Source organism: Phascolarctos cinereus, unplaced genomic scaffold, assembly GCF_003287225.1.
Source record: "Phascolarctos cinereus isolate Bilbo 61053 unplaced genomic scaffold, phaCin_HiC Scaffold_3;HRSCAF=262, whole genome shotgun sequence".
Lineage (NCBI taxonomy): Eukaryota > Metazoa > Chordata > Mammalia > Diprotodontia > Phascolarctidae > Phascolarctos > Phascolarctos cinereus.
The window spans coordinates 259,488,113-259,503,557 of record NW_027555736.1 but is presented as its reverse complement, the minus strand read 5'-3'; the positions used below and the strand labels follow the sequence as shown (position 1 = coordinate 259,503,557).

Here is a 15,445-nt window from a genome sequence, read left to right as displayed (position 1 = left end):
TCACTTCCATGCCTTTGCACAGGATTTCCATAGCTGGAATGTTCTTCTTTACCTCTGGCCTCTTGGAATCCCTAGGTTCCTTCAAGATTCAGCTCAAGTGCTACAACATATAAAGAGGTCTTTCCTAATTTCCCCAGTTTAGTCTTCCCTCTCCCAAATTATTTTATACATATCTTGTATTTATTTATCTTTGAACATGCTGTATCCCCTTAGCAGAACCTTAAGGATAGAAACTATCTCATTCTTGTATTTCCAGCACCTATCACAGTGCTTAGAATATATTCTGATATATCTATACGTCTGCAGAAAAAGGATAGAATAAAATAGCAATACTTTTTAAAAATATATTAATTCTACATTTAGTTCACAATCCATACACAAAACTATATATTTGTAGATGGCACACCATCAATAAATTAGCAAAATATTTTACACAATATATTTATATAGTGATAAGGCAGTTCTGGGTAGACATTATAAGACTTGAATTTCATTTCTACCTCTGAAAAAAGTGTGAGCATAGAGAAGTAACAATCTCTCTGTGTCCCAGGTAACAACTATATGACTATCTATATTACAAATAGTTGCTCATCTGAATTAATAGATGGAATTTCTACATGAGAAGCTCCCTATACTAGTAAAATCACAAGGATAGATTAGATAGATAACAACCAAAAAATATATTTTCATTAACAATGAAAACACAATGCTCTTGGGAAGGGTAAAAATTGTATCCAAAAAGTCCAAAAACTGAATTTCAGATTGTTGCCTTTTTTGCTACATGCTTCATGATGCATGAATAATATGGGTAAAAGAGTCAATTAGCAGAATGAGTGGTTTTTGTTGCATATTAGATTTTGAAAAACAAAATTTGGTAGAAACTCTCATCTTTCATATCCTAATTTTTTACTTTTTATTTATTTGTTTATTTTTAGTTTCCAACATTCACTTCCATAAGTTTTTGAGTTTTAAATTTTCTACCCCTTCGTTTCCTCCTCCCTCCCCCAGACAGCGTGCAATACGATATAGGCTCTACATATACATTCATATTAAACATATTTTCACATTAGTCATGTTGTCATAGAAGAAATAGAACAAAAGAAAATAACCACAAAAACCCCCAACAAAGTGAACATTGTATGTTTCGATCTGCATTCAGACTCCATCAGTTCTTTCCCTGCACATGGATTGCATTTTCCATCATGAGTCTTTTGGAGTTGTCTTGGATCATTATATATCAGAGAAGAGCTAAGTCAATCATAGTTGATCATGGTACAGTGTCGCTGTTACCATGACAATGTTCTCCTGGTTCTGTTCACTTCATTCATCAGTTCATGGAAGTCTTTCCAGGTTTTTCTGAAATCAGCCTGCTCATCATTTCTTATACCACAATAGCATTCCATTACATTCATATACTACTTGTTCAACTATTCCCTAACTGATGGGCATCTCCTCAATGTTCAATTCTTGGCCTCCACTAAAAAAAGCTGCTATAAATATTTTTGCACATGTACATTTTTCCTTTTGTTATAATCTCTTTGGGATATAGACCTGGAGGTGGTATTGCTGGGTCAAAGGATCATGCCCTAATTTTTTAAAATAACAGTTTATACATGGAAAAATCGTGTAAAGTTCTCTAGTCTTAAAAAAAAAGTTAAGGAGAGTTTCTTAGTTCTTTGATAAAAACGTCAAATGAGTGAAAATGTCTATGAGCAAAAGTCAATAAATGCCTGGTATCTCATTAACAATGCCCTCGGGGGCAGCTAGGTGGCAAAGAGGAGAAGTGGATAGAGCACAGGCACTGGATTCAGGAGGGCCTAAGTTCAAATCCGGTCTCAGACACACAACACTTACTAGGCTGTGTGACCCCGGGCAAGTCACTTAAACCCATTGCCTAGCAAAAACAAAAACAAAAACAAAAACAATGCCCATGAACTTTATTTCTTCCAAAGAAAGAAGTTCTAAAAATCAATCCAGCCACACACTATGCCCCTCCTTTAATAAAGGTCTTGGAAAGAGATGGGCCATTCTCCTTCTCAATCAACAAGCATATGCTAAGGACTAGGAAAAACAGAGACAGACAAAAATTTAACAGTTCCTGCTCTCCAGGAGCTTATCAGTGTAAACAGCAGGTACACATATTAAGTGCTCAAAACATTTCAGAGTACCTACATACTCTCATAAAGTCTTATACCAAAACTAAACTACCGGTGTGCCATCAATGTCTTCAATAAAGCAACCACAGATATCTTCGCCTCTTTTGCCTATCTACCTTCTTTCCAGCCATCTTCCCAAATCCTCTTTCAAGGTACCCCCACTTCTTCAAACCTCCCTTCAAATCCCATTTCCCTGATTAAACTGTCCTTAAGCACTGAGCTAGGACTAAAGGGGCTGAGAGGTTCCCAATTTCCTAGTCCTTGTGTCCACTTAACTTCCTTCCCATCTCCTTCCTCCACTGTGGACACCTTGAAAATTAAGGATATGTTCATTACCAACCAAACCTTAATTCTGGAACTTTCCCTCGTTTCCCTACCAACCCCACCCCCAGGAAAACTCCTCAGGAAGAGTGAGTGAAATATCCAACTACAAAAGGGAGTCTATCTACCTCAATACTACACCACAGCCTAGAGCAGGGGTTCTTAATCTGCAGTCTGTGAACTTGTTTAAATAAACATTTTGATAACTATTTCAATATTACTGGTTTCCTTTTACATTCTATGTGTTCTATTTTGTGCATTTAAAAACATTCTGGAAAAGGATCGATAGATTTTACCAGACTGACAAAATGGTACATACCACACACCAAAAAGGGGGGATTAGGCCTTCGCCTCCTTCCCCTACAGTCAGTCTGCAGCAGTTGGCTCAGCAAACGAGGATAAGGATGAAAGACTAGGGGAGAGGAGTCAGCACTGCCTCTGGGTTAAAACAAAACAAAACAAAACAAAACTACAAACCACGATGACTCACCTGTCTGGTGTCTCCGGGCACTGTCTGTGGCCCAGTTTCTCTCCACAGCCGCGGGGAAGAGGCTGCACAAAAATGCCGAAGAAGCAGAAGGAAGCGGCTATGGACTAAAGCGAATGGAAGCGAACCAGGGCTAAAGCACAAATTCTCCAGTATGTAGGTCTACGTCAGGAAAGCTCGACATCCTTCAATAGACCAACGTCAAGAGACTAAGCTACAGCTACCTGAGACGGACTCCCCGACCCCAATCAGTAAAAGTAAAAACAATTCCCCAAGGCCTCGCCCCTTCCTCTAGCTATCTAAGCAGACTTTCCTGAAGCCAAGGAAGAAGGCGGCCGCGGAGCAGCCCATTGATGACAAAGGCGAAGGAGTCCTCCAACGAAATGAGCTGCAGGAGCTGACGCTAGCCCAATCAGCAACGTAAGAGGGAGAAAGCCGCTGCCCAATCCCGAGCTGTAGCTTTCCAGCGATGGCTCCCACAGTCTGTGGCCTTCCGACTTCTGCTCGCTGGAGGCGTGCCCAGCTGAGCCAATGCCGACGAGCCAGCGGTGCGGAGCGAGCTCCTTAAACGCGCCAGCTTCTCAGCTGATTGTTTTAGTCCCCAGTTGTTTTTTTTGCAACTGTGGAGCCGCAGGAGGAGGAGCCCAAATCGTACCCCGCACCGCCACCCCCGAAAGCGCGAAGCCTCGGAGATTAGGCAGAGGTTTAGGGATCCTGTCATTATTGTTCCCAGAGGGTTGTAACTCCCTTCCCCGCCTTAACTGTGGAGGCTCCAAGTTCGGTCTTTTCCTGTCCGCTGTGCCTCCCACCTTCATTCAGCTCCTTCCATGAGGGTGACTGTCAGAGGCTCCCCAGCCGCTTTTGAGGCTGGCGGGGGGACGACAATGGCCAGCAGCAGAGTCGAGAAAGAAGAAAGAGCAGCAGCTGCCACTGTGGTGCCTGGCTCCGTGCAGCTCATGCTAAGCATCCTGCATACCTCGTTATACGCTGCCCTCTTCTCATTTGCCTACCTGCAGCTGTGGCGGCTGCTCCTTTATGAAGTGCGGAGGCTGAGTTACCAGAGCCTCTGCCTCTTCCTTTGCCTTTCCTGGGCAGCACTCAGGACCACTCTTTTCTCTGCCGCCTTCTCCCTTGGCGGCTCCCTGTCACTTCTCTGGCCTCCTTCTAACAACCTCCATTTCTTCTCCCGCTGGCTACTCTACTGCTTTCCTTCCTGCCTCCAGTTCTCCACACTCTGTCTCTTCAATGTCTACCTGGCAGAGGTAAGCAGGATCGGAGAGGAAAGGGAACTGGGACTTGGGGCTGCGAGTCCGGGGGTGGGGGGAAGGGGAGAGGGGAGGGTACCAGAGATAGCCTCCCAGAATGTATGAGAGTGAGGTGTTTTTGTTAAGGACTGAACTGGACACTAACCCGGGTTATTGGTGAGAAACTGACCTTTTGCCACGAACATCCTTCCATTCTAAACTTAAGCAGCTGACGCTTGAGTTTCGTGTCCAAATGCTTTGTAACTTAAATTTGCAAAACAAGCTTTTTGTTTAGCAAACTGACTTCCCTAAGAGAGCTGCAGCATTAACAAAGTGATAGGGGGAAAAAGGTAGTATTTCCAGTAGTCCTGCTGTACCTGAACTGCTAAATCTGGCCCACTGCCAGCCATTACGTCACCAGGCAGAAGCTGTTTCTCTATTGTTGCTGCATTTCTTTTATTAGCAGCTTATGTACCCTCCTACATCTTTTTCACTATGGCTCAAGAAATCTCACATTGATGTGGCTCATGTCTTTGGTAGCATAGTCAGTAACAATGAGGTGTCAGGAGATAGACCTGTCTTGGTACTTCTATAAAGGTATATAGAAAGTATTATGAATGAATGAGCATTCTATGTGCCAAGTGCCCTAACCACTTGGTGCTTTGTCAAACCTCTTTAAAGTCAGTCCTGTCGTTTCTAATAAGAGTAAAATATTAGTTTAATTTGTGCTTATTACAAAAACCATTCAACCGTTTTTGCATTAAATTTCTTTATTGCTGAATTCCAATCAGACACCTTCTGGTGTATTACTGCTGGTTGGGTTCCGTTGTTCTGCAGCACTTAGGTATTTGACCCATTTCAAACAGGCATGGGTACCTGAAGTTGTCATATATGCTTATATGACATGTGCTTTCAGTGCTTCTAAAGTTCCCAAATGATGCAAAAAGGGATTTGGGGAACCTAGGAGACTTTTATCTTTAAAAAGAAATATAATCTACCCCAATATATTTGTGTTACCTAGTATTGTGTTATTAATCAACAAGCATTTATTAACCATCAACTATATTCCAGGTTTTATGCTAATGTTGAAAATGTGAATAAAAGGTGAGCTAGTCCTTATCCTCAAGGAACTTTTTCCTACTAAAGGGATACAGTATGTTCTCAGATAAGTAAATAAATGAGGTATACCAAATAAATACATTGTGTGAGGATACTTTGGCTGGAACAGATTGTGTGAGGGGCAGTGATGGATGTCGAAGACTGGCGAGACAGCTGAAGTCAGAGTATAGGACTTTAAATGCCAAAGTAGTTTGCCTTTTAACCTAAAGGAAATAGGGAGCTATAGAAATCTCTTGAGTAGAGGCTTGACATGGTCAGAACTGTGCCTTAGAAATATTAATTTGGCAGCTATATGTAAAAGAGTAGTTTATTGAATTGGTATATTGAACACTTCTTTTGATATATAACCAACTTTCAGTTATCTTTGAGAGAAAGTGCAATCTGAAAAGTTATGGGTAATTTCAGCCTCAAACCCTTCCAACCATTTAAAGAGTCATTAACCATATGAAACAAACTCATCCTGAGTTTCACAAAAGGACAAGGAGGAAAAACTAAGAAAAGTCCTAAGTCATGAAATGCTTAAAACTGAGGCACCAAACAAAAGAAACAAAAGCCAAGGGTAATAATGAATTGGATGATGAACCCCTAAATAAATACTCTGTGTATATTGGTCTTCAATTTTGTTTAAAATCTGTATGAGACCTTTCATATTAGTGTTCCTATAATACACATTCTCTATCCTTCCTATTCTAATTTATCTATAGATTTTCCTTAAATGAGACATTGACATTTACAAGTTTCAAATCGCATTCATACCAATGTAAGCATTTTAGGTCTGTGATCACTGTGATAATTATATTGGAATTTGTTTGGCTTAAACACTAAATTTATGAATTACATTTTGCAGAAGAAAAAATAATGGCATCTGTAATCTAAGTTCAAGATTTTCAAATTATACTTCCATAGCATGATACCTTGAAATATTGGAATTAATTGTCTGACATAGTAATCCAATGAATATCTGAACTACTAAGAAAAACCCCTAAGCATTGGGGGGGGAAGGTTAAACTATCATTTTTAGTGATAATCAAGTTAATAGTTGGAAGATTTTGAAGAGCTCTACAATATTGTAGAAAACAATTTTTTTCTTCAAGCTATTTGGAAACATCTACTTAAAAAGTAACATTCTAATTAGAAATCACCTACCTAGTTAGTTAAAAATAAGTCATGATTATAGATTTAGAATTGATAGGTGACTTGGAGTTCATCTAGGTCATTTTACAGGTAAAGAAAGTGAGGCATAACAAGTAAAATTACACAGGCAAGTAAAAAAGCAAAAAAAAAATGAATAATGATAGCTTAGTATTTATAGAGTGCTTTAAGATTTGCAAAGTATTTTTTCATGTTTACTTATTTGAGTCTCCTAACTGTCATGTGAGGTAAGTACCACTATTATCTGCAATTTACAGGTAAGGAAGCTGAGTTTGAGAGAGGTTAAATGACTTGCCCAGGTCATATGACTAATTAAATGTCCAAGGCAAGAGTCAAACTTGGGTCTTTCTGATTCCAAATCCAGCATTTTTCTACTGTGCCACCTAACCACTTCAAAGAAGAACTAATGTCTTCTTGCTCCAAATTTAGTATTAAACTTAAAAAAAAGTCAGATGTTATTCAGATTTAACAATTTTGATTGTCTTTCTCACTAATTTTATTCCTCATCATTTATAAAGAGGCATCATGGCCAGCCTCAAAGGCAGGAAGACCTAAGTTTAAGTCTTGCTTCTGCATACTGTTGGTGTGATCCTAGGCAAGTCACTTAACCTCTCACTGCCACCAGGCAACTGATGTGGTACAGACCTGCATTAGAAGAGAGAGTTTCCTTACCCAGGAGTTCTCTATACTAATGAAATTATAGGGCTCATGAAGAAAATCATTGAGATAACAAATGTGGGTGTCATGCCAGATTTTCACTGGACCAAATATCCCTTGTATTTATAAGTTAATTTTAATAATACCTTCTATTATTGTATTTCTGACTCTGCTCTCGTTATAAATTTTTTTAAGTAAGCAAAACCAAGCAATATAATGACTACCCCTGACTCTGTATACAAGATTCTATACCTATAATTCCCCTCTCTCCAACAGTTCAATGTGTGTTCTCCAAAACTGATTGGTCATTACAGTCTTTAAAGTTGGGTTTTCTTTTAGCATTCTAATAATTTAAATTATTTTAGTTATTATGTATATTCTGCTTACTTTATTCTATATCAGTTCATACAAATCTTCCAATGCTTTTCTGAATTCCTGTTATCCTTTATTTTGTACAGTTATATTATATGTCCTTCATATACCTTGATTTCTTCAATTATTACCCACTCAGTGGGCACCTACTTTGTTTTCAGGTTTTTGCTACCATAAAAAGTGATAACATGAATATTTTATTATACATATATTCCTGAGTTGATATAAAATCTTTCTTTTCCTTAGTTTCTTTTTAAAATAATATATAATTAGTTAGAAAACTTAATTGGTATTTTTGCATTTAATCCATGTTCTTATCAAATTTATAGTGTAGTGAGTATTCTCTGGCTTCCTCTTCCAGAGCCAGAATGGCTACATCTGCCCCTCTGGGCTCTAGAATATACTAAAAGATTTAAGGGTATCTCTCATCTCTACTTCCAGTGGCTCAAGCCCCAAACCAGCTCTTCCTTTCTCCCACCCCCAACATGGTCAGTGGCTAGCCTTGTTTCCATTTAACCACTTAACATCAAATAGCTTTTGCCAAAGGAAATTTATAGTGAAGATATCACAAAAATAAACATACAAAATATTTCCCGCTAGCATGTCAGCTGCATATTCTCCCTATATCAGTTTAGTTTTAGGAGGGAATAGACTCAAAACCTCCTATATAACATTAGTCCCACTAAGTTTATGTCTAGATGTGTCATGACTGCTGTGCTCAACTTCTGCTGGTCCAAGTCCTGAAGGTCACTCCTTGTTCATCAAGGCATAGATGCAGGACTGGCTGCAAAACCGAACCTGGAGTCTGATTGCTAGATTCCTAGGGCTTGATCACCTGACGTTTTGAAGCTCACAAGGTATGAGATTCCTCTTCCTACACTTAGAATGGAAAAAAACAAATGCAGAGACCAAGGATGAAGGCCTGTTTCTCAGAGTCATTTGTCCTAGATGGGAAGAAGGCCCCACTCATATTTGGGTCATCATACCTCTCCTAGAAGCAAGCTCTTAGCTTGCCTGTATAGATGACAGATACTATCTCTGCATATGATTAGACTCCACTCAGAAATTTTCATCAATTATTTTCAACTTTTAAAAGTCCTTTACAAAAAACATATAGCACTAGTATGAGGAGAGCTGATAAAGAAATCATTACTAGAATGGCAAATATACTTCCCAGATCCAGCTGCAGATTATTGCCTACTCTTCCCTACTTAGCTTCAGGAAGGTCCCAATAACCGTTCTATCTTGCCATTTTTGTTGGGAGTCCTGGGGAGGGAAAGGAGAAATAGAGGAATCCCAATTCTCAAGTAATAGGTCTTTATATTCAAGTACAGGGAATCCAGAATTAATGCTAATGCCATAAGTTTAAAAAATGTATAACAGAATATAGTATGATACTAGTTATGTTTGTTGCCTTAAGTTTGCTGTTTAAAGATTTTGTTCTGAAGTAATGTGAGAATTTTCAAGGTCCTTCTAGCTACTGCCCCAATAAACCAGCATAGGATAGAGACATAGAGGTAAACTGCATTTAGGGTTTATTTAGCTACCCAAGTGTAGTACATGCTTTCAGTAGGTGATGGGTGTGAGAGTCTCACAATTTAACAGATAACAAGGATGTAGATAGATAGCGATAGTATGGGTGTTTATGTTTGGTTTGTGGTTATGGGTGTTTATGTTTATATATATTTATAGATATGTGAATACATATGTTTGTGTATATGTGTATATTCATATGTACATATACATATAAGTGTGTGTGTGTGTGTGTGTGTGTGTGTATCTATCTTCTCCTAAGCTATATAACCCAGGGAAAGTAGCAAAAAGGAAGATATGTTCCTTACGAAGCAGTTTTGGATAAGATACTGCTATGTAGGGTCTACTTAAACATATGTTAGGCACCAGGCTCCTAGACAGGAAAAGTTACTGATTAAAACTAGAAAGAGGGTGTTCAAATTGTTGCAAAGGAAAGAATGTGTCCATTTACATTAGACAAAGGAAATACAGTTATTCCTTCCACATCTCGAGTTTCTCCGACAGTCACAGTTTCAATATATTGCGAGTCAGCTTAAGAAATTAAATGGGAATTTTTTGGAAGCTTTGAGGAAGCCACAAACAACACATGAAGTCCAGCTGATGATGCAGAAAAAAGTTTAGAAACTCAGAAATGCATAAAATATATGTATAGTATCATATAATATCAACCCAAATTTTACAATAAGGAATTGTAAACACCCCATAAAAGAAAAAGAAAAAAATTCAGACTCTGGTACAAGGGAGATCCAAAAAATTTTACATAGATTTTCCAGATCATAGACATGCTGTACCTCCATGATGTGGAAAGGATAACTGTAGTATCTTCTTTATTAATTAGTTAGCTAATCACCTTTTGTTAAGCCCCTACTACCTGCTTTATATTTATAAAGAGAAGGGGTCAGTTCCTGGAACTATTCAAAGGCCTCTAGAGTTCTCTTTTGTAAAATAATGTGTGGGTAAGAAGGGGAGGTATTTTAGAAAGCAGACGTTTTTGAGGTTGTCCTTGAAATACATGCTTGACACATACTAAAAACAAAACCAAAACAAAACCAAAAAAAACCTGGCAAATACAGAACAAAATGGAGTCAGTTATGTTCTCTTCAAAATCCATACAACAGTAGATTGTGCCTGAATGAAATTTTAAAAAGACAAGAGCCTTTTCTGCAATTTTGCTTTCTCTGTCTGAATTATCCACAATGAATCTCAGAGGAAATACCTGAATAGAACCTGTGTAGCAAGAATCTAAGCTAAACTTTCAAAGCTACTATATCTGCATTTGTATCAAAAAGACTCAGGGAAAACATGTCTTTTTAAGAATTATCTGATTTTTAAAAAATAATTGTCTGATTTAAAAACAAGAAAATCTTATAATAAAGTTTTTAAAAGAAGACTCAGTATCACTCAATGATTTTGAAATTCCCTGGCACACTCCAAAAAAAAGTTAGCAAAGCTATCTAATATCCACTGGAACTTTTTTTTGGGGGGGTGGAAGGGTGTTCAAATTCTAACTGACATTTAATTAGCTATATGGCTTTGGATAAGTCATTTTACCTTTCTTATCTTTTTCCTTTGTGATATGTAAGGTAGATGATACAAGCATTATCCCCAGGATACCCCCAAAAGGGGGAAGTTCTTTGTAAACCTTTATTTCATAAATATGGATAATGATGTGCATCAGTAGATATCAGTGTGAGTACTCTTTCCATCAGTGCAATTTCATTCATGTCTTTTCATCTTTGTCCATGTATTATCATAAATTCTCCATATCAGATCCATTTAACAACATACTAGAGGTCAATATAGGACTTACACTATCATTTTTTTTCTTCTCTTTCTATATAACTATCCATCTCTTTTTTTTTTTAATGGGTTACAACATTTTCTTATGTCACTTCTGGCATGCAGATAGACAAAGGTAATAATATTATACAGTATTTATACAAACTTTATGTCTTAAAATTATCCTTGGCTCAAAAATAATTTTAGTTCTTTGTAGATGAGTGTTTCATGATTCACATCACCATTAACATTTATGTAGTGCTTTAAGGTTTGCAAAGCAAGTTACTTAAGTTAACTTATTTGATGTATTTTGATGTATGATATATGATGTATGTATCTGATGTAATGATATTTCATTGCTTGAAACCCTATTATTTCAAATGTGAGGTTTCATATATGATAATAATGGGGCAGGTAGGTAGCACAGTGGGTAGAGTACCAGCCCTGGAGTCAGGAGGACCCGAGTTCAAATTTGACCTCAGACACATGATACTAGCTATGTGACCCTGGGCAAGTCACTTAACCCCAATTGCCTCACCAAAAAACAAAGAAACAAGTATATAATAATAACAATACAGCAATGTAAATTGGAAGAACAATAATAAAAACTGAGAAGCCTGTCCCTAGACAAGAGTTCAGAAAATGTACCTCTCTTTTTCCTTTGGATTTGGAGGGGAACTATGGGTGTTAAAAAAAATTATGCAATTTTTAGCTTATATTAAATGTGTTTATTTTACTGAAATAAATTTTTTACTCCTATTTTATTCTTGGTTACAAAGCCATAGCTCAGTTGTTTAGGAAGAGATAAACATAGAAGTAAACGTTATGTTGGGATAGCTAGGTGGTACAGTGGATAGAGTGCCTATTTGGTTTTAGTTTTAACTTGAAACTGTAAGTTACAAGGGAATCAAATGGAAGAGCTTTTGTGATTTGAAGTTACAATAAGCCATCAAGCAGACCAGACAAAAAAAAAAAAAGAGGTAGGGATAGAGTTAGGAAAAGATAATAAATAACAAATTCTAGAGTTTTAGGGGTTTTTTTATTTTAACAAGAATTCATAAATGAAAAGAGAGAAATATGCCTTGCCTAGCATTACCACTTTTGATTCATCCACTTCAGTTTGACATACATTATTTCTACTGTTTGTTTGGTACTGTTGTCACATACACACACACACACACACACACACAAAATCCCTGTCTGGAAGGAGCTTACTTTCTAGTGGGATACGTGTCCACAACTCAAATGGGAGAGGGGTTGGGATGGAGAAGGGTAGTAATTTGAAGAAGAAAATAATCACTTCTTAAGTAGGGCTAAGGGTAAGCATAGATCAAGGAAGGTTTCATGAGTTATCTAGGTGGTGAAGTGGATAGAGTATTAGTTCTGGAGTCAGGAAGACCTGGGTTCAAATTTGACCTCATGCACTTACTAGCTGTGTGACACTACACAAGTCATTTAACCTCTATTTGACTCAGTTTCCTCATATGTAAAATGACGGTAATAATAGTACCTCCCTCACAAAGTTGTTATACGAATCAAATGAGTTAATAATTGTAAAGCACTTTGCACAATACCTGGCACATAGTAAGCACAATATAAATATTAGCTATTGTCATCATGGAAGAGATGGCCTCTGAGTCTCAAAGGAACTTAAGGACTCTGAAAAGTTATGATGAGGAGGGGACTACGTGGCCTGCATGAGGAATAGCTTATTCAAATACATGGAGGTAGGAGATTGAGGGTAGAGTTTAGGAACAACTGGTGTGTTCCAGTTTGACATGAAAGGGAATGAGAATTTTTTTAAAAAGAGAAAGCTAGTGCTATAAGAAATGATGAGCAGGCAGACTTCAGAAAAACCTGGAAAGACTTATATCTATATATACTGATGCTGAAATGAACAGAACCAGGAGAACATTGTACATAGTAACAGCAACATTGATGACTAACTTTGATAGACTTAGCTCTTCCCAGCAGTGCAAGGATCTAAGACAACTCCAAAAGACTCATGATGGAAAATCCACATCCAGAAAAAGAACTATGGAGTCTGTATGCAGATCAAAGCATACTATTTGCTCTCTCTCTCTCTCTCTTTTTTGTTTTTGTTTTATTTCTTCTTTCTCGTGGTTTCTCCTATTGGTTCTAATTTTTCTTTACAACATAACTAATGTGAAAATGTTTAATTAAAGAAAAAAGGACTGATGGACTCTGAAAAAAAAAAGGAGAAATCTAAAGAGGTAAGTTGAAGCTAAGTCCTAGAGAAACTTAACCACCACATCAAAGACATTTTATCTAAGGGATAATTTATTTTAACAGCCAGCTACTGAACTCCTAGAAAAATGAGGAGTGACATGGAGGCCAGTAGATTTAGACAAGGCTCTAGATAGGTAGAGTTAACTTCAAATTAGGGGAGGTTCTAATGTTACTTCTAAAATGGTAGCAGAAGGAAGATCTGTAATTGGCGTTGAGGAAAAAGGAGTAGGTAGATTCCTTTTCCTGCCCAGTGTGGGGAGGGTTAGGGAAGTAGTGCCTGACAAAAGCAGCCTATTAGGAGGTAGGAAACCAAGGATAGGAGATCTTCTGGAGAGAGTTAAGTTTCCATGACTATCAAAAGAGAGAATAGTAGAAGAGATCTACAATGAAGAAGAGTTGAAACAATAGGGTCAGGGTTTACAGAGGGATGGAAGGGCAAAAGATCATAAATACTATGGAGGATAGAGATGAAGAGGATTGGAATGAGTGCTGAAAAACATATTTTGCCTCAGCAGTTACCTGAATTCACAGGGATAGAGGGAGCAGAAAGTATATTGCAGCATATTCTATGTCTCAAACCTACTTGTTTAGGTTTGATATTGGAATGAAATGAGGTACTCATAGATATTCAACAATTAGAAAAACCTCTTCTCTAAGATTCCTACAGGAAGAATAATACCAAATTTCTGTCCATTTGGAGATTGCTGCTATGGGGCTATCCCCTTTCACAGAGATTGGATAAAGATTCTCCCTCACCTTCATCCAGGAATTCAAGATTACCACTAAGTCAACTAGAGGATCCACTTTCTTAGCAGATAAATGGACTTTGATCATGGCTACATAGCAACAGTTTTACCCTTATCCTGAGGCCATTTTGACAGATTAAAATTAACATCTAAGGTCATCTAAGGAGCTCTTTTTCAAGAGTAGATACTTAATCATTGGTTAAGTAGATCATATGGTTGTAGGTGCACCACAACATGGAATCATAGCCCCCGTTCAGATGACATCAATGTACTTATGCCTCACCCTCTACTGTTCTTGTAATGGCTTCTACCTGGTTGCTGGCTTACTAGAAAGCATAATGTATCTCTAGTTGCTGGCATGTCCTGCAAATAGAGGTATCAGCAAAATTCATCAATTAGTCGTGACCCCAAAGTGGCCTTTGATTGTTCAGTCTGGTTCTCTTTAAGCCCCAGATGATTCAGCCAGACCAATGACAACTGCCTTGGGGTTATTGTAAATAAAGATCTTATCTGACCCATTCCTCAAGGCTTTCTCTTGATTTTTATTATGCAATCTAAAGTTGAGTCCATTGGGAAAACTTGCCAGGGCTACCATTTCCCTGGACATCTCCTGTTACCAGATTGATGGCCATTGAGCTTCAGTTATATATGCCTTCCTAATTGTAGGCTGAACTATCAGTAAACCAGTTTCTCTGGATCCACATCTTTATAGGCATTGGTCCATTAGGCTAGTGGAAGAAGCAGAGAGAGACAAGGAGATCTCAGAGACTGGAGGTCTCAGTCTCTAGCAGAGTAACAAAGGTTTTGAAGGAAACTGATACGTGAAGACCTTGGACTACATGGTTTTAAATGTTACATTTCAATTTAATGATAGAAGCTTCTTTGGTCCATCTTGCATAACCCAACTCATAATAGGCAGCAGATGAATACATGGCCCTGCATCATCAATTCAGTAGCAACTAGGGTTCAGTAACAGGTGAGCAAACTGCTTTTCAAAAGTGACATATTTCCTGTGATCACTCAGGGGGTTGCAGCTCCAGAAACCTAACAGTTATTTGTTCTGGCCATGTCAAATATTCCATTTAGTTTTGTCTCTGTGCACAGACCTCCAAAAACATGGACCTCGTAATAAGTATAGCCTTTTTTATCTTCCAAGGCTATAGCCTTTTCTGGGCTCCACTCAAGAGATGTACTTGCAAGTGACTCAGTAAGTGGAGGCCATCAGGATACCCAGGTAGGGAATGTGGATTCTCCAGAACCTGAAGAAGCTAGTAAGCCTCTGTGCTCAATTTTTTAGATTATAGAGAACTGTCAGTAGTTTATTCTGGAATCACCTAGATTTTTTCCTTTCACTGTATCCCTCAAAACTTGACCAAATGGGCTGGGCCTTGGTTTTCTTGGGGTTTATGTCCTAGCTACATCGCTGTCTGACATAGGACCCTATATAATCTCCTCTAGCCCAATCAATACTCATCAGTGTAGAGGTATGCGTGAATACACTTAGGGAGGAAAGACTCATTTAAGGTTGCCTACCAGAATGTGATAATTTGAGGGAAAGTCAGAGATGTGCTAAAGACAATTATATCAGCTAACAACTCACAAATCAGGAAAGCTACAAGTCAAGGCTTG

General features: G+C 38.0%; 2 protein-coding genes across 4 annotated transcripts in view; one reads left to right on the top strand and one right to left on the bottom strand.

Moving 5' to 3' along the window:
• Nucleotides 1-3,368, bottom strand: part of TXNDC16 (thioredoxin domain containing 16) — a 174,413-nt gene extending 171,045 nt beyond the window's left edge. For all 3 annotated transcript variants that reach the window (XM_020974852.2, XM_020974853.2, XM_020974854.2), the window contains exon 1: nucleotides 2,968-3,368. The gene's annotated coding sequence lies outside the window, so the exon portion shown is untranslated. The remainder of the gene's footprint in view (nucleotides 1-2,967) is intronic.
• A 138-nt stretch (nucleotides 3,369-3,506) lies between these two features.
• Nucleotides 3,507-15,445, top strand: part of GPR137C (G protein-coupled receptor 137C) — a 51,596-nt gene continuing 39,657 nt past the window's right edge. Inside the window, exon 1 of the mRNA XM_020974857.2 lies at nucleotides 3,507-4,226. Within this exon, the coding sequence (XP_020830516.1) occupies nucleotides 3,792-4,226 (435 nt within the window). The 5' untranslated portion in view covers nucleotides 3,507-3,791. The remainder of the gene's footprint in view (nucleotides 4,227-15,445) is intronic.